The sequence below is a fragment of the Mercurialis annua genome, linkage group LG8 (assembly GCF_937616625.2).
Source record: "Mercurialis annua linkage group LG8, ddMerAnnu1.2, whole genome shotgun sequence".
Lineage (NCBI taxonomy): Eukaryota > Viridiplantae > Streptophyta > Magnoliopsida > Malpighiales > Euphorbiaceae > Mercurialis > Mercurialis annua.
Genome location: NC_065577.1, coordinates 34,213,787 through 34,232,483, shown reverse-complemented (window position 1 = coordinate 34,232,483; position 18,697 = coordinate 34,213,787). Strand labels below are relative to the sequence as shown.

The 18,697-nt window shown below is 33.9% G+C and overlaps 1 protein-coding gene across 2 annotated transcripts; it reads left to right on the top strand.

Annotated features, from left to right (window-relative positions):
- The first annotated feature begins 47 nt into the window (after positions 1 to 47).
- LOC126660996 (kinesin-like protein KIN-UC) lies at positions 48 to 12,160 on the top strand. 2 transcript variants are annotated; one of them, XM_050354738.2, is made up of 23 exons: positions 56 to 420; positions 892 to 992; positions 1,210 to 1,332; positions 1,551 to 1,736; positions 2,154 to 2,375; positions 2,525 to 2,681; positions 2,901 to 3,050; positions 3,514 to 3,602; positions 4,392 to 4,604; positions 4,846 to 4,980; positions 5,824 to 5,991; positions 6,208 to 6,387; positions 6,602 to 6,781; positions 6,863 to 6,982; positions 7,354 to 7,482; positions 7,557 to 7,665; positions 7,772 to 7,864; positions 8,747 to 8,872; positions 9,938 to 10,063; positions 10,666 to 10,809; positions 10,894 to 11,022; positions 11,729 to 11,862; positions 12,006 to 12,160. In XM_050354738.2, exons 1-23 carry the CDS (start codon positions 174 to 176, stop codon positions 12,021 to 12,023), a joined length of 3,279 nt encoding a protein of 1,092 aa, XP_050210695.1. In that variant the 5' UTR covers positions 56 to 173; the 3' UTR covers positions 12,024 to 12,160. The 2 variants fall into 2 exon arrangements, with proteins under 2 accessions (XP_050210696.1, XP_050210695.1); XM_050354739.2 differs by lacking the exons at positions 10,894 to 11,022; positions 11,729 to 11,862; positions 12,006 to 12,160 and having other exon boundaries at positions 48 to 420; positions 10,670 to 10,770.
- The last annotated feature ends 6,537 nt before the right edge of the window (positions 12,161 to 18,697 follow it).

Genomic DNA, 18,697 nt, shown 5'->3' with positions numbered 1-18,697 from the left:
AGCCGTCCTGTCCACTTCCTTTAAAAACGTTACAGACCGACAACTACACCATTCACAGCAACGCGGGAATTATTTTCTCTCTAATCGTGCCCTCCTCTATTCTTCTTCTTCTTCTTCTTCTTCTTCTTCTTCTTCTTCTTCAAAATTTTCATTTCTGTGTCTGCCATTTTCAAATGAAAGAAATGGCGGCTGCTCCAGCTCCAAATTCTTCCACCAGAACGACGCCGAATTGGAACAGCTCTTCAAGAAACTCCATTAATCATCACAATGATAATGCTAATAATAACAATAATAATACACAAAATCACCGCTCTGCTGTTCGTTCTAATAATAATAATAAGGCTACAGCTGCTGCTCCGTCTTCTTCATTACGCCGTTCCGTTACTCCTACTTCCCGTTCTCATCTTCACAATGATCCCGGTTTGTGTTCTTTTGTCAACTGCAACTTATTCAAAAAATTGTTTCAAAAGTTAATGTGTAGCGTTATATTATGACGTTTCAATAAGTTTTGTAAATGCATTTGTAGAATGATTTTCTTCTTCTTCTAAATCTGTACCTGCAACTGCAATTGTTGGATTGAATTTGCTGCTACTTAAAAATTTATGACTATTTTATTTTTACTTTAATTGTGGAGTGTTGAATTTATTTTGACTTGAGTTTCATAGTTTGTTTAGCTAAATTACAAAATTGAAGGATTTTTTTTTCTTCATAGTTCTGCTAACAAGATTAAAGAATTAACTGCATTTTTTGTGTGATACTGCTGAGTGGAAGAAATACAATTTTTACTGCTACTTATAAGTTATGATGTGCAAAGTGTTAAAATATTTTTTGTTTAGGTAGTAAATTATGGCTGACTTTCATTTTAATTTTTTTGTATTTTTTTACCTACAGATTCAGGAAGGGTGCGAGTTGCGGTGAGAGTGCGGCCAAGAAATAGTGAGGATCTCATTTCAGATGCTGATTTTGCTGACTGCATTGAATTGCAGCCAGAGGTGAGTTTTTAGCCTTTTATCCTTGTAATATATACAAGTGCTCTTAAGAAGAAAAAATTAGCATTTTTTAGTATGGATTATTTATCGATGTTAATTTTTCTTTCGAGTAATTATGTGGTTGTGCATTTTGTTTGTAAGTTGACATCTTTATTGCATATGTATAATTGTCGTATTAAAATAACATCATGGTAATTGTAAGTTTCTCGCTTTCTTGCAGATGAGAAGGTTGAAATTGAGGAAAAACAACTGGAGTTCTGAATCTTACAGATTTGATGAAGTTTTTACTGAATCTGCCTCCCAAAAGCGTGTTTATGAAGCGGTAGCAAAGCCCCTTGTGGAGGTAAGTCAAAACATTATACTAGCAATGTTAATTCTTTTCAAAACAAGATATTTTTGCATTTGAAGTTTTGTTAGTTGAAGATTTTAAGTCGGATGTTTCTGTTTTTTATTGTCTTGATTAAGTTGTTATGTCAACGATTTCCGTGGAAGAAATCAAGTTTGTACAACCTGCAATGGGCTGCTAATCGTGTACTGTCAATTTTGATATATTCTTTGCAGAGTGTGTTGAATGGATATAATGCGACAGTTATGGCCTACGGTCAAACAGGTACTGGAAAAACTTATACTGTTGGCAGGTTGGGTAAAAATGACGTGTCTGAGCGTGGGATTGTGGTTAGAGCTCTAGAGGACATAATTACTAATACCAGCCCTGATACGGATGTTGTTGAAGTGTCCTACTTGCAGGTATTGATGTCTTCCTCGTACAATAAGGCATGCTTGACTCATTGATTATGCCCTAATGAAGAATTTTTTGGCTACATGAGACTCTTTTTACCCTTTCTTTGTGGTGTTGCATCATGATCTGGTGCTAATTGCTCTCAGAAAAATCCTCTGTACATTCACTATGTCAGAGCTTAGAAATATAATTGGCTGTCTATGGCGATTTGAGTCATTTCATTGATGCTTATAATCAAATTGAAAAAAAAAAGGAACCTCTAGAACTTAATTTGCAAGCATGTAGCACTGTGTAACATGACTAATCATACTATTTCTTAGTGGATTACTATCTTTAATCTTACTACTCTTGCTGTTACTCAATTATGCAAGTTCTTTTTCACGCCCCTCAATGGGTATTCAGTTCACTTAACATTATTGCTTCAGTTGTATATGGAATCTATAGAAGATTTGCTTGCACCGGAAAAGGTTAACATCCCCATTAATGAGGATCCAAGGACTGGAGAAGTGTCATTACCTGGTGCTACTATAGTCAGAGTTAGAGATCTTGATACTGTTTTTGAACTACTTCAAACAGCTGAGGCAAATCGTCACGCGGCTAACACAAAGCAGAACACTGAATCTTCACGTAGTCATGCAATTTTAATGGTGGGATTCAAACTTTCCATGGAAATTATGCCTTTAATCTTGTGGAGAACATTTCCATAGTGTCTTTCATTAGTAATAATATTCCAGTCTTATTCATCAAAAGAATAAAAAATCAAGTCTTGAGCGTTTGAATACATTTGATTTTCTAGGTTTATGTTCGAAGATCCATTCATCAAAAAGTTGAGGATGAAATAATATATCGAGACTCAAAAACTGATTTACCTGATGGTAATAGCATACCTAGAGTTAGAAAAAGCAAGTTGCTTATTGTGGATCTTGCTGGATCTGAGAGATTGGATAAATCTGGTATGTTGTTTTCTTGAACTGATTCATTGATTACTATTCAAAAAATAAAAAGAGATGTTTATTTCCTATAGCAATTCTGCTCTTTTGGTGATTTACCAAAAAAAAAAAGAATATCATCCACTTTTTGTACCTTTTTAAAGTTTTCTGTAGGCAATGTCACATAAAAATGAGAACTAATAATAACAATGACCCGCTTATAGTTATTTTCTTGTAGTGCAGGCAGTGGAGGTCACTTGCTTGAAGAGGCTAAGTTTATTAATCTTTCTCTCACTTCTCTTGGCAAATGTATAAATGCATTGGCTGAAAACAGTCCACATATACCCACAAGAGATTCTAAGCTTACTAGATTGCTGCGTGATTCATTTGGAGGTCAGTATCTCCCTTCCTTTTTCTCTATTCCTCTCTATTTCTTTCAAGTTTGCAGAATTTCAGAAATTCCACAAACTCCCTCCAGCTCTTAGTGTCTCAGAGAACCCCCTATTTTAGCAACTAATTATCTCTAGTTTTCCATGATATATATACATTAAGATTCAGTGTTTTAATAGTACTGTGATTACATTATTATGTAGAGGCATACATCTAATGTGAAACAATTTAGTAAATGCCTTGAGTTTGTTGCTTTAGTCATTTATTGTGTCTTTTATAGTTAGAATTCATCCTTCCTGCAAGATATACTTATGTTTTTCTGAGTTATATAGATACTTGAGCACTCATTCCTTTTAGTTACTATGCTTTTAATGATATTTATCAAGTATTCTAGATGGTTATCTATAGTCTTTATTATCCTCCCTAAATTGTCTCATAGAAATGACAGTTATTTCCCAATAAATAGGCTCAGCAAGGACTTCACTTATAATAACAATTGGACCATTGTCACGACACTATGCAGAGACAAGCAGTACAATCATGTTCGGACAACGGGTGAGTCGTTAAAAGCTTACGATGAATTTTTAGGTGTTCTGATGCAATAATAATATAAATTTCATGCAATGTACAACGTAACTCCCTCACTTTCTTGCTTAATTTAATTTGATGCATACAGAACTGTGACCTCATTATTCTGGATGTTTTCATGCTTCAAGGATTGCACTTATTCTTTTTGCACACTATTCTTTAAGTATGACTGATAGTTGGTGATTAAGGCATAACTGAGTCCACACTGTTCTTGTGATGTAGGAAATTTAACATAACACAGAGTGCCAAAGATGGCCCATTATACCACCTAATCAACGTGAATATAATTTAAAAAGAAAGACTTAAAGAAACTTGAAGAGGGCTATAGCATTTAACTAAATTTGGTGATTTGAAGAGATCTGCATTTTTATAGCGGATAGCCAATCTAAGCTGGAAATCAAGGATGGGACTTGAGTACAATACGGATAGAACTTAAATTTGACTGGTCTCTTCAGTAAAATATCTTATGGACCATGAGTTTATCAGACAGATTCTACCCATAGTTAGCTAGGGTGTTCTAGGGTCGAATGGAATTAGAACTGCTTTATGTATGTTTCTTATGATTGCATTTTCTTTTTTATCGCTTATCTGTAGTTTACCCACTAAAATTGGATGCACATTGTAGCTTAAATTGAAGATGATTTTTTATGTTAATTCTCCTATTTGGCATTTTTGGAATTGGCAATTCGACAATATCATTAGATACTATTCATGTTTTGTCGGTCCCAATAAGCCTAATATCATATATATCTGCAGGCAATGAAAATTGTAAACATGGTAAAACTTAAAGAAGAATTTGATTACGAAAGTCTAAGTCGGAAGCTTGAGACTCAGGTGGATCATCTAATTGCAGAATTAGATAGGGAACAGAAATTGAGAGAAACTGAAAAGTGCCACTTGGAAAAGAAGCTGAAAAAATGTCACGACTCTTTTTCTGAAACAATAAGGAATCAAGTCACGAGGTCTGAGGTAGTTATATATCTTGTTTGCAAATCTATCTTTAATAATTTGTGCATTTCCCTCATGGCCTGTATTTTTTCCATTTCCATTTCTGAGTTAATAATGGTTCATGTCTAGAGCGTGTTAGTTCCTTTCATATTGAAATCATCAACCTTATTAAATTTGCTTGCATACTAGTTGATACTTTATCTAAATTTTGATTCTATTAGCTATCTGCTATGTTCTAATATCTAGTTCTACTTGCTGGCAGTTCTTAGAGAAGGAAAATACTCGGCTAGAGTTGGAGCTGAAAGACATTTTAGATGAATTGGAAAATCAAAAAGGTCACAATGATATGATGCATGATAAAATCGAGCGACTAGAATTGAGGCTGAAAGAAAGCCAGGTATTTTTAGATTCATGGTAGAGTTGGACAGTAGTAAATATCTGGTTTCCTAAATACATTTTAATGTGACAAAAATTGAGGCCTGACGAATTTTAAAATTAAGATTCATGATAGAGTTGGAGTACGTATCGATTTTCCTGAATACCATACATGTGCATTTATCTAGTTAAACTTGCATTTGATATCTAGACTGTAGGTAATGCTTCTTCGGTATAACATGACCTTGTGGACTAAATTAGTAGTTATACAATGAAATTTCCTTGAAGCATTTTTTTCAGATATTTTAGATTGTGTTTTTATCGTAGAAAACAACATACAGCTGATTGTAAAAGGGTCACCTTTGAAAGCGTATTGACAGTCATGAAAATATAAAATGGGATAGTTGCAACTCTAAACAAACCCCCAAATGTTTTTAGGTATGATTCCTCTTTTCTTAAAAAATTGCTTCTGAATACTCTTTAAAACAAATGAAGAAGATTTGGCTACTGGAAGTACAGAAGAGCAAGTTGATTGACTCTTGCTTACATTATTTCTTGACTTGTCTATTGATATCATTGTGCTTTAGTGGTAGACAGCCTGCTGTGCTGAAGCCACCACGAGACTATGGCAGGACCATTAGCTACCCATTTTTTCTTAGATATCTTTTGTATCATGTTTTTTTCTCAGGCAGGGTTAATATAATAATAGTAAATAACTTAACATGAGCCTGAAATTTTTCTGATGTCATTAGATATTAATTTGATTGTATTAAATCTAGTTTGGCATCAAGCTGTTGACCACTTTACTTACTTGCACAAAACCGCTTGAACATGGGTACTCATGCTGTTCTTTTGGTTGTTATAGCAAAACAAGCTAGACACTAGAGTACTTGCTGACACGACTCAGATGTACGAAAGGAAAATCTCAGAGTTAAACAAGGAGCTTGAAGATGAACATGCTCATTGTCAAAGCACTGAGAAAGAATTAAAAGCGATCATGAAACAGTTGAGTGACAATCAAAAATCAATAAAGGTTAGTGATTTTTATACTGTATTTTCTCGCCCTCCTAGTTTGAGCTTCAATCCTAGCAACTTGTATGGAATGTAGTTATGCTAGGTCTATTGGAATTTGCAACTTCATACAAGGAGACAGACTTTACATGTTCTTTAGATTTTCATCTTGACATACAACATACATCATTTAAGGCATTTTCATCTAAAATGAAGAACTATTTATTTGTGCTAGTAGCAATTGGAGATGGAGAACTCTACAAATGAGAAAGCACTTAAGGATGCCACTCAGATGTATGAGAAGAAAATAACGGAGTTAAATAAGCAGCTAGGAGATGAGCATGCTCGCACTGAAAGACTTGACGAACGATTAGATATGACAAAAAAGCTACTAACTGATAGCCAAAAGTCAATCAAGGTTAGAAATTTATGTTCACTTTTGTAGTTTCAGTTTAAGGTTTAATTATCCGTGGTTAGTCATAATGGATATTAGTAGACATGTAATTTTCAATATTGGTGTCTGGTATTTCATCTACAATCAATGCATATCCAATTAAATCTAACTAATATAAATTGAAATGAAAATTTATAAATATGACCAAGCCCTAATACCAATTTTTTTTTCCTGGTAGCATCTTGAGGTGGAAAACTCTAAGTACCAGAAAGTCCTTACAGAAACTACACAGCTGTATGAGAAGAAAATAGCAGAACTGATTAAGCAATTAGAGGATGAGCATGTCCGTTTTGAAGGAGTAGAAGAACAACTGAATCTGACTAATAAGCTTTTAGGTGATAGACAAGACTCCATGCAGGTATGCTTTAACTAAGATTTACATGATAAATGATTAACTTTTCAGGTCCTCATAGAATTCAGTGTTTCTTCCTTGATATAGGATCTGGAAGAGATGGAAGAAATAAAGGAGAAGTTACAAGAAATGTATCATCTACATGATAGTACTTTAAATGAACTTCAGTCCCTGAAGTCGGATAACAATGCTCTGTTACAAGAGAAGGTGTGCTGGGATTTTTAACGGTTTTCAAAAACTTTCCGTGCAATTTTTATAGAATTCTATCTTTAGTTGACAATATTGATAGAAATTATTTTCCATTAATTGATAAAATCAAGAATGCAAGATGATTGTATACTTGTCTGATTACTAAATCAGAAGTTAGGTATTATGTTCCTATTTTGAATAGAAAACAATAGATCCCTACATATCAAGAATATGTGCTTACAAATCTTCTAATTATTACTAATTGTACATGGTTAATTTATATACAAATAGGAAGTTTTCCCACAATAATATGCCTTATGTTTTGTTTATATTGAATATGTATATATATATATACACTAACATTTGAAATATGCAAACTTGGTGTCAAGGCAACAGCAAATGAAGAACTTCACGACCTTAAGCGGCGTCTTATAGTTGAAGAGAAGCAGAGGAAGAGCTTAGAACATGAGCTCACCAAACTAAAGAAGAGTGTACCTGAAAATGACAATGACTTTGAGGTTAATTATACTTAAGTATTTGTGGTTAAGCTTCATACTTATTTTTATATTTCCTGACATCATAATTAATTCAGGACAAGATATCATATTCGAAGGAAAACATCAGTAAATCACACAAGTCAAATCCATCAAGGGAGACTCTATCTGGTCAGAGGCAAACGATTGCCAAGATTTGTGAAGAAGGTAAATTTTTAGTGGTAAATAGCATTAAGCTACAGTGATCTTGTTTACTCAAAAATGGATTGTTGAAACATCATGTCTTACAAGTTGCTGACCTTCATCAATTCAGTTGGATTGCAAAAGATACTACAATTATTATCATCTGAAGACACTGATGTCCAAATCCATGCAGTAAAAGTAATTGCCAATCTTGCTGCTGAAGGTATGCTGAGTTTGATTAATAAATACCATAATATATGAATGTGCGGGGATCAACTCTTGCATATTCTCCATGAAATTTATATCTGTGGTTTGCTTTTTATTTTTAAATTGAAGTACTGCAAGCTCTTGTTGTTAGTTCTTTTCTACCCCTTTTCACCTCTTCCTTATTTCAGCTGGTACTTAAATACTTTCCTTTCTTTACCATGGATGTTTTCTTTTTATGGTTGTGTTGTACAGTATAAGGAATCTCTTATACATCGTGTTTTATTGAATTCTTTGCATACATTACCAAACTCGATCGTCAGATCCCTTTGTACAAAATCAAAAAATACTTTTGGATTTCACCTAAAAACAATGATCAAACAAAAGGGTCCATGGAATTTTTTGGTCTAGACATTCAACCAAGAAAACAAATAGTTGGCTCCGAATTCCAACTCAGTTCTACATTCTAGATATCCTCCATTTAGTAATACACACTACTTTGTTATTTGCTATGTGATAAACATAATGTTCTAATCATGTGGGACTATTGTTTCATAATTGTCAAGTGACTAACTATAGATCCTTCTAAGATTTTAATGTTAAACTACGAATCAATACTACAAACAAGAAAGTAGAGATTGCAAATAGGAAAAGAAATTGTGAAGGATGGAAGGAACAAGTGGAAAGATTCCTTCCTCAAAAAAAAAAAAAGTGGAAAGATTCCTGAATTAATGATTTAGTGATCACCCGGTTCTAATAATATACTTTATCTGTTCAAATTAAAAGACTATTACTGTATCTTCTGCTGCGACTGGAAGTTGCTTTTATCCTCTTTGAAACATCAATAATCACATAGCTGTTAAATGCATATGTAAGTTAATGTTTTTGATAAATATTTCAGATATTAACCAAGAGAAGATTGTTGAGGAAGGAGGCTTAGATGCGTTGCACATGCTCTTGAAATCATCACAAAACGCAACCATACTTAGGGTGGCTTCTGGGGCCATTGCTAATTTGGCTATGAATGGTAAACTTTGAATTCTTTCTTCTTTATATTTTTTATGCCTTTTGCTTTGCTATTTAGTGTGTAGCATAATATCTTCCTTTTTTCTTCTATTTGGAGTCTCTGGCTATATTTGACTTTCATTTAGATTTATAGCTTTATTATGCAAATGCCGAATATGGTGGTCTATGTTTTCTCTCCCTAGAGTTAAGGTTTAGATATTCCATAGAGATTTTGGCAAAGTTCTATTATAATAATTGTCTGCACTTTTCCTTGCCTGTTTAGCCTGGTATTACTGCACATTCATTTAATAAAAGTGGAGTTTTTTTATTTTTTGTTTGGGTTGCGTGATGGGTTGGCATGAATCTTGGGCCATGCTACACATGGTTGCATATTACACCTTGGTAGAGATTGGCATAATCCATGGTTGTCCATCCACCTATAAGTCTATAACAGTATTGGGTTTTAATTTTTAACAAATTCTCAGCGGTAATTGTATTTGTTTTAATGTGCTGTTCTTATATACTACAACAGTGAAGTTTTACTGCAACCAAATTTGATTTAGGTGCATTACATTTTCTATCTTTCTTTTATCTATGAAGTGACTAATATGGATTACAAACCCAACGTTTTAGTCCAACTGAATATATTAATCATCTACATATTTTAATTTCATGGATGATGTACAACCCACACAAAGTTCTCTTTATATTTGATTTTTATTTTTACAGTTGATTAATTATCGAGATTTTTTTTAAGAATAATAAAGATTATAGAAGTAAAAAAGGGCTCGCTTGTGGGATAGCGATGGCATTGCCCGCAACAGTATTTGGCAAACAAAAATTGACACATTATGGCTTATGCTGTGAGTTGTTTCAGTCGTCCGAGAGCAAGAAGCATGCTGTTCATTATTTGTTGGTCTAAGGCATGATTTGCCATTTCACCGGATTTATAGTAACAAGTTCTCGGAAAGATGAGCTTTTTGTCCATATCCTGCTATTTTAGGGTGCCTCCATATTAGAAAAAAATTACATGGAGAAGTATTTGTTATAGTTTTATTAATGTAAAAAAATTGCAAAACTTCTACAGAAATGAATCAAGGGTTAATTATGAGCAAAGGTGGGGCAGAACTGCTAGCAAAGACAGCATCAAAAACAGATGATCCACAAACTCTTAGAATGGTGGCCGGTGCATTAGCTAATTTATGTGGAAATGGTAAGCTGAAGGTGGTATTGTAATTACAATGTTGTGACCTCTGGACATCTCAATTTTTGCTATGTGCTAAACCTTATAATCGTCAAGTCTTTGTCAGATATGGGTTCAAGCAGTGCTGTGTATGAAACGAGATTCTTGTAAACTCACATTTTTCTACATTATTAATTCATCAATTAATACCAATACTGAAGTAAAAGAACATCACAAAATCTAGTATTGTCACATCATTGCCTGAAGAAATTGTTTGCTTAATCTGAATTTACAGAGATTTATGATTTTCTCTTTGCGAAAACAATAGTGAAATGCTTAATTATACACTATGTTTCATTTGTGGGGTTAAAAAGAGCTTTATTATAACTCAAATGCACTTAAGGTGTTTTTTGAGGTTGCTTTTCTAATATATGATGTAATACCTATTATTTGCCATTTCATTATTAGCTTGAAATTTTCTTTTTGGCATTGACCGCGTAGTTGTGGCTTAAACCTTTACGATTTATATTGCACGAAGATGAACACATACAAGTTTGCTAGAATGTTTACATAGAAGTAGTTTTTGAAATAGATTCTCAAATGCTGACATGGACATTTTCATCATGCAATAGAAAGGTTACATGCGATGCTGAAAGACGATGGAGGTATAAAAGCCCTCTTAGAAATGGCCAGCTCCAAGAACAATGATGTCATTGCACAAGTTGCAAGAGGAATGGCTAATTTTGCGAAATGTGAATCCCGAGGCGTTCTTCAAGGTTAGTAATTCACCAATGAGTGTCATCATTTGATGGTTTATCTTTGCTTATGAGCTGCTATGAAGTAACCATTTTTCTCTGCAGGACATAGAAAAGGCCGCTCGCTTCTAATAGAAGACGGTGCTCTTGAATGGTTGATTGCCAACTCTAGCTCTGCTTTATCTTCAACCAGACGCCACATTGAACTTGCACTTTGTCATTTGGCTCAAAACGGTAAACTGCTCATTATGCTTAAGCTTTAACATTGTAGTAGAATAGGGAACTTTTGACTTAGTAAATGGAACCTGACACAGGAATATGAGGTTAGTTAGATAAAACGTAATTTTAACTAGGCCTAACTATACCAAAAAATTCAAACTCTTATTGCATTTCTATAAATCTAACTAAAACGTATGATTTCCGGGGCAATTATAGCCCATTTTTAGAGATAAACCGTAATTTTAGCCAATTTCACTAATTTTTCAGTTAAAAATGTGTTTTTAGTATTTTTAATGATGAGCTAAGAATTTTTTTTTGTTTGAAGTTTCACTTTATTTTTATAGTGTTACACTTATTGCTTCTAAACACCAATTTTTTAATGCATTATGTTACATCACAATTCAGCAATTTTTTAAATTGCACTGAAATTACTGTCATATTCAAAAAGCTGGAAATAAAATTATTGAAATTGAAATTTTTTGTTCGATGTACAAAAATTAAAATAAGGTCTGATACTTTATAATTATTAAGCCTTTTCATTTAGACGTTTGAATCTTGCTAAGAGCAAACAAAGAGAAGGAACTGTTTCTAGTGTATTAATAATTTAATAAGACCTTATTTCACGACCTTAGTAGAATGCTGTCAAGCTCACGTACCATTTGAGCTATAGCTCATTAGTAACTTTTGAAACTCTTTTGATACAATTGAATACCTGTTGCAGAAAACAATGTCAATGATTTCATTTCCGGAGGAGGCTCTAAAGAACTAGTACGAATATCAGTTGAATCCAATCGAGAAGACATTCGAAATCTTGCAAAGAAGACGCTGAAAATGAGCCCGTCTTTTCAAGCTCAGGTATAATAATCTTTACGATGAACCTGTATGTAATAGCACAGCTGATCAACATAGCACCTCTCATGATTTTATCAAGCAAAAGAGAGCTTAGTGAAACCGGAAAAATTTGCTTGATAACCTTACCCTGATAGTACATTGTGCAGGTGCAAATCAGCAGCTGAGGAAAGTAAATTTTTTGCAGAGGTTATTTTTCTAATATATGTAGTAGTGATAATTTTATTTATTATTTTAAGGTATTTACAAACATTTGTTTTCAATTGGTATTATTTTATCTTATTTTATTTTGAGCATGGAAGCATATGGGGATGCAATTGATGTATACGAATATTATAAAGGCTAAATCCATGTAGAGACCCTTGTACTATATCATTTTTATTCAAAAAGCCCTTGTACTATTTTTTTGTTCTTCAGGTCCCTATACTTGACAAAATTCCGATTTTCAGGTCCTTTTGAGGGACTGGAGGAACAAAAAAATTGTAAATAGAGGGACTGGAAAAAACTAAAAAAGGACTTGAAAATCAAAAATTATGTAAGTAGAGGGACTTGAAGAACAAAAAAATAGTACAGGGGCTTTTTGAACAAAAATGATATAGTATAAGGACCTCTAAATGGGTTTAGCCTATTATAAATTGACTAACTAAAAAAACTAACTTTGTTAATATTGGTTCGAACATTGGATTGATTTTTAATATCAAATCAATGTAATGTTATATAACTTACCCTTATAATTCTAATCATGTACGTACTTCTGTGAATTAAAATTTAATTTCATGAAACTGGTATCTGCATTATTATTATTGTTATTACTATTGGTATCATAGTTCTAGCTTTCAATATCAAAAATCTTGAACAACTTTGGTAGTGCAAATTATCATAATTGAAGTTATCAAATTTAAAGCACCTCAAGTTGGGCATAACGTAATTAACTAGACCGAGTTTATGGTGAACGTGTTGAGTTGAAATATTTGCAAAAATATTAGAAAATAAAGATTTTCTTTGCAAAAATACGGTCTAAGTTTATTATTGGCTTAATTTGATATATTTTGATATAATTGTTAATAAAAAATAAGTATATTTTGATATTTATGTTGTTAGTATACTGTTTGTTTAATTTTAGTATACTGTTAATAAATTATTGCATGATATTGGTATGAGTATTTTTTTCAATTTATTCATAAATATATGTGTATTTTGATGTGTATACTTTTAGAGTAGTGTAAGTTTAATTTTAGTATATTTAACTAAACTAGTTTCGCATTACGTGCTATGCACGTGGCTCGTAATGTAACTCGTCAATGAACATATTAATAAATTTATTATAATTATATCAATTTCTTATTTATAATTAATATTAAATTAGTTAAGAATTTTTAAAAAAGTAAATATAATATATTCGGTTATTAAATTTTTTTCCATACTGAATTTATTCTTCTTTTGGTTTTATAATTACCATAATTAAATAATTACCATAATTTTATTAATAATATCTTTAAAAATAATAAGATAGAAATTTAAATAATAATATATTGACCAAATACATTATTTTAATTTTGTAGTTCAATCAAACTAAAAGATAGATATTCCTACTAATTTGAAGACAATTTAGTTATTTTTTACATACTAAAAACTAAACTGGAGATAATTTAGCTACCTATTTTAATTAGGACTTTAATTATAATACTGATTAATTAAATAACTAATTAGTTAATGACTATAAAACTTTTATTTAGTAATAAACTGAAAAGGATTATTCAGTAAATTTTCATGTCCCCCCCCATCCGTGCTTTTATATATAGTATAGATATAGATATAGATTATTAGTATATTATTGGTATAGTTTTAGTATAGTTTTATGTTATATATTTTATAAATTTGTTATAAGTTTAGTCTGTATTAATATTTATGGCACATTATATGTAATACCCCGTGTTTTCATGACCTGATCCGAAGGTTGTTTGACCGGTTAATGTTCGGTTTAGGTTAAACACTTGTCATGTTTTCACTTCGGTTTGTGCATGTGTTTTGGTGTCGATTTGGTTCACACTTGTGTGTGCGATTGGCGGATCGTATCGTAGTTTTCGGGACATGTTCAGACATGTTTTAAGTCGGTTTTAAGGCCTTGAAAGGACCTAGGACCGGACCTACTGAGTAGAACCGGTTTGGAGGTCCGGTTTGTTCAGTTTTGCTGAGCAGAGGGCAAACCGGTTCTCTGACCGGTTCTGTCTAGTAGAACCGGCCAGAGGGCCGGCTCACTTATGCTTGGCCGGTTCATTGACCGGTTCTGCCCAGTAGAACCGGCCAGTGAACCGGTTCACTTACGGATTTGCTATAAAAATCCCGTTTCTGAAACCTAATCAGCCCCCACTCGTTTCTAAAACCCTAAACTCCATTCTAACTCATTCCCAACTGATTCTCTACCTTTTCTTGGTGCTTTAGACATTCGGTAACTGTTCTAAGCATATCCCTTGTTGTTTAATTCATTGATTTCCTTGTCACTTCGTATTGGATTCATTAGTTATGATGTTTGGTTGATTGTAGGCTTGTTCTAATCAAATATTTTTTGGGTTCCCTATATTGAACCGTTCTTAATCCGTTTTAAGAGGTTAGTGGCTCTAATCCCTTGTTTAAATGTGTAGAGATTGCTAGATGATTGTATGAATCCATACCTAGGGTGTTTGGCTTGTTAATTTCTGTTTGGTTGTAATATAAAAATCTGTAAATATTGATTAGTGTTGTGATTGGATTGTTCTTGTCAATTGTACTTTGGGTGGATTGATTTGGTTGAGTTAATTGGAGGATTAATACATTGGGTAATGTTTTGAATTGAAAATCTGGTTTTAAGCTTTATTGAAAATCTGGAAATCAGAATGGACGTTTTCACTGTATTTCTCTCTCTGATGACGTGTTTTTTCTCTCTGAAATTTCTCTTGGTGCAAGTTAACTTTTCCTGCTAACGTACACCATTTCTCAATGGGGAGGAGGTTGAAGAAGGGATCGAGTTCACAGAGTAAGAAAACTTTCGATCTGAAGTTACAACTAATTGATGAGGTGCTTGATAAAGAGGCTCAGGAAGAAGAAAACGTAGATCGGATCAATGGAATAGAGCAGACTAATGAAGCTATTCTGGAACTGAACAATGTTGGTACAGTGGGAATGATAGAGAATGTGGAAGACAGGAATGGGTATGATTCAGGAAGAGATGGAGTGGAGAGTGTAAAATCGGTTATGAGTGAGAAGAGTCTGGGTAATATGCCGAAGGTGCTTGAATCGAGTGTGTATCCTGATGAAAACCTAGCTGCGTTGAAGGAAGAAGAAGAAGGGCCGAAAGCAGGTAGTGAGAACAAAAATTGGAGATCTCTGTTTGCTTCGAATAGATCTAAAGAAAATGGAACCAGATTGCAGTACCATCCTCCTTCAGTGACAAATGGAGTTAGAGTTGCGAAGTTTCATTCATCTGAAATAAGTGATGAAGAAATCAAATGGAAACATGCGCTGATTTGCTCTGTGATTGGATTGGAACCCAGATTTTTTCGGATGCAAAACTTTGCTATGAGTAGATGGAGGAAGCATGGCTTATTGGAGGTAATTCAGATTAATCCAAAGATGTTTCTCCTTCAGTTCCAGGAGGATGAGGGAAAGATGAAGGCTCTATCTGAGTGTCCTTTGTTTTTTGACAAAAGACCTGTAATATTGAAGGAATGGCAAAGAAGAATGACATTTGAGATGGATGAATTCATGAGTATACCTGTTTGGGTGCATTTTCCAAAATTGCCTTGGGAGTTCTGGTCAGCTAACATGTTGGGAAGAATTGCAAGTCTGTGTGGAAGACCAATGTACACTGATCAGTGCACTAATGATCAATCAAGACTAGCTTATGCTAGAGTATTGGTGGAGATGGAGATATTTGGTGAATTCCCTAATGATGTAATTCTAGAGGATGAAAATGGTGTGACATTTATTCAGGATGTGGTGTATGAATGGAGGCCTCCTGCTTGTTCAAAGTGAAAAGTGATGGGGCATACTGATTTAATGTGTAAAGTTGGACAAGAGAAGAAAGAATGGGTTGTGAAAGCTAAAACAGACTTGAATAGTAAGAATCCTGAGGTGATTGTAGATAAGGAAAACACAATGAGTAAAGAAGCAATGAAAGAAGGGGAACACACAGAGAATGTTAAGATGATTGAAGAAGGTGGAACTAGTAAGGTGACAGAAGCTCAGAAGCAGAAAGTTGTAGGAGTTATGCCAAAAGGGAAGGGTAAGATTGTTAACCCTCCTTTTACAACAACTGCAAACAGATTTGAAATCCCTGGAGGTGTGAAATTTGGAATCATTGGTGATAAAAAGGTCAAGAAGGTTAACATAACCCCTGAAAGGGGAAATGATTGGCTCGTGGAATGTTAGGGGTATCAATGACCCCATTAAGCACTCAGAGATTAGAAAATGGGTGGATAATAACCATTTATCTCTGTTTGCTATCATTGAAACTAGGGTACGAATGGAGAATGTGGAAAGAGTTTGGAATAGGTTAAACTTCATGAATTGGAGTTTGGTGAATAACAATGGGTGTGGTCAGAATGGCAGAATTTGGGTTATACACAAAAAAGAGATTCAGTTCAGGATGATACAGCAAACTGATCAAATTATTCATGGAGAAGTTAATGGTAATGGTAAGAATTCCTTATGTACTTTTGTCTATGGCTTGAATGATAGTGCTAGTAGGAAATCCTTATGGGATAAGATAATTTACCTGGCTGGGGAGATTGATAAGCCATGGATTGTTTTAGGAGACTTTAATGCAGTGCTTAGAGACAGTGAGAGGTGTGGTGGTAATACTGTGAGCCATCATGATTGTGAGGATTTTCAGAATTGTGTTGATAGTTCTAAGTTGATAGAAATGAGGTGGAAGGGTAGCAAATACACTTGGAATAATAATCAACTTGGTGAAAATAGAATCTGGAGGAGAATTGATAGAGTGCTTATTTCAGAAAGTTGGTTGCAATCCTTTGAGGCTGAGGCATGGATCCAGAATCAGGGGATCTCAGATCATGCTGCTCTAGTGGTTAAGTTCATGGAGCCAGTGGTGATGAAATTTAAACCTTTCAGGTTTTTTAACATGTGGACTGAATCCAGTATGTTTCTGGAGATAGTCAGGAGGGTTTGGAGTGAACCAGTTGTGGGGCATAAAATGTACAAGGTTGTTTAGAAACTCAAGAAGTTAAAGAAGGATTTGAGAATGCTCAATAGAAGTAGTTTTAATGATATTTCTAGGAAAATTATAGATATGAGAGAGAGACTTAAAAGAATTCAGGATAATCTACAGGGTGATCCTATGAATGCCTGTTTTCTTGAGGAAGAGAAAGTTGTAGTGGGCCAGTTCAGAGATCTTTTGAGACTAGAGGAGAATTTTTATAGACAGAAATCCAGGGTTTAGTGGATTGATTTGGGGGATCTGAATACAAAGTTTTTCCATAAGTCTCTGTTACAGAGACAGTCTAGTAATAGAATTACTCATTTAAGGGTGGATGGAGTAATGATTGATGATCAGGAAAAGTTATCAGAGTGTATTGTGGAGTATTATAAAAATCTAATTGGGAGATATAAGGAAAGGAGCAGTAGTGTTAACTATGCTATTATGGAGAATGGTACATCAGTTTCTGATAGTGATAAAAACATGTTATGTGCTGAGGTTAGTGATTATGAGATTAAAGATGCAATTTTTGGCATTGGATCTGATAAAGCTCTGTCAAGGACTCAGCCAAGCCAGATGGCTCAGCAATTGTGACGAAGCCCAATCAGGAGTAATTGGCCCATTACAGAATTCCATGAAGATAGGAAGGAATTCTAGAAGATTTGAGTATAACGGTCTTCCAATGCTTTTAGCATTTTATCCATTTTGCTATTTTGTTATTTAGCTAAGTTGTTATTTGATTCCCTTTCTGTGATGTCAGTATTTTGGAAGTTAGTGCCAATCATCAGCTGTTAAATAGTGAAGAAGTTGTAATTCTGTTTTTATGCAAATATTAATGAAATAGTACAAACTTCCTTCTTTCTACATTCTTTTCTTTTCTCTATTCTATGCTTTCCTTTTCTTCTCTCTTGTTTCTTTTCTCAGATTTGAGTCAGCCCTGGATTCATGAATCAGGTCCCTGACAAGCTCCAGGAGTTGATGGTTATAGTAGCCTGTTTTTTAAGAAGAGCTGGAGTGTGGTGGGAGAAGAAGTTTGTGATGCTGTCAAAGATTTCTTTGAATCTGGAAAGCTCCTGAAGCAGGTAAATGCCACTATCATAACTATTATCCCTAAAGTAGTAAATGCTGAGCTTCTAAATGATTATAGACCTATTTCATGTTGTAATGTCATTTATAAATGTATTACCAAGATTCTGGCTAAGAGACTTAGTAGATGCCTGGGGTATTTAGTTAGTAATTCACAATCTGCTTTTGTGCCTGGGAGGAAAATTAGTGATAACATCTTGCTAGCTCATGAACTTGTGCATAATTATCATAAATCTAAAGGTAGGGGAGATTGTGCCATGAAAATTGATTTGAGGAAAGCTTATGATTCAATTAATTGGGATAGTATAGAGGAAGTGTTATTAGGGATGCATTTTCCTGATAAATTCATAAAGTGGGTGATGGTATGTGTGAGAACCCCTAGCTTTTCTGTTATGGTTAATGGCAGTCCAGAGGGATACTTTGCTAGTGCTTGTGGAGTAAGACAGGGTGATCCCATGTCTCCATTATTGTTTGTTTTAGTAATGGAGTACTTATCTAGGGCACTCAAGGTTATGTGTGAGGAGGGTTTTGGTTATCACTATGGTTGTAAAGAGTTGAAGA

Excerpts from the sequence above, each read along its gene's own strand:
- LOC126660996 (XM_050354738.2), top strand. The coding sequence starts at position 174 with ATGAAAGAAATGGCGGCTGCTCCAGCTCCAAATTCTTCCACCAGAACG. Across the intron at positions 421-891 it reads TCATCTTCACAATGATCCCG|ATTCAGGAAGGGTGCGAGTT; the intron begins GTTTGTGTTCTT and ends TTTTACCTACAG. Across the intron at positions 3,051-3,513 it reads GCTGCGTGATTCATTTGGAG|GCTCAGCAAGGACTTCACTT; the intron begins GTCAGTATCTCC and ends CCCAATAAATAG.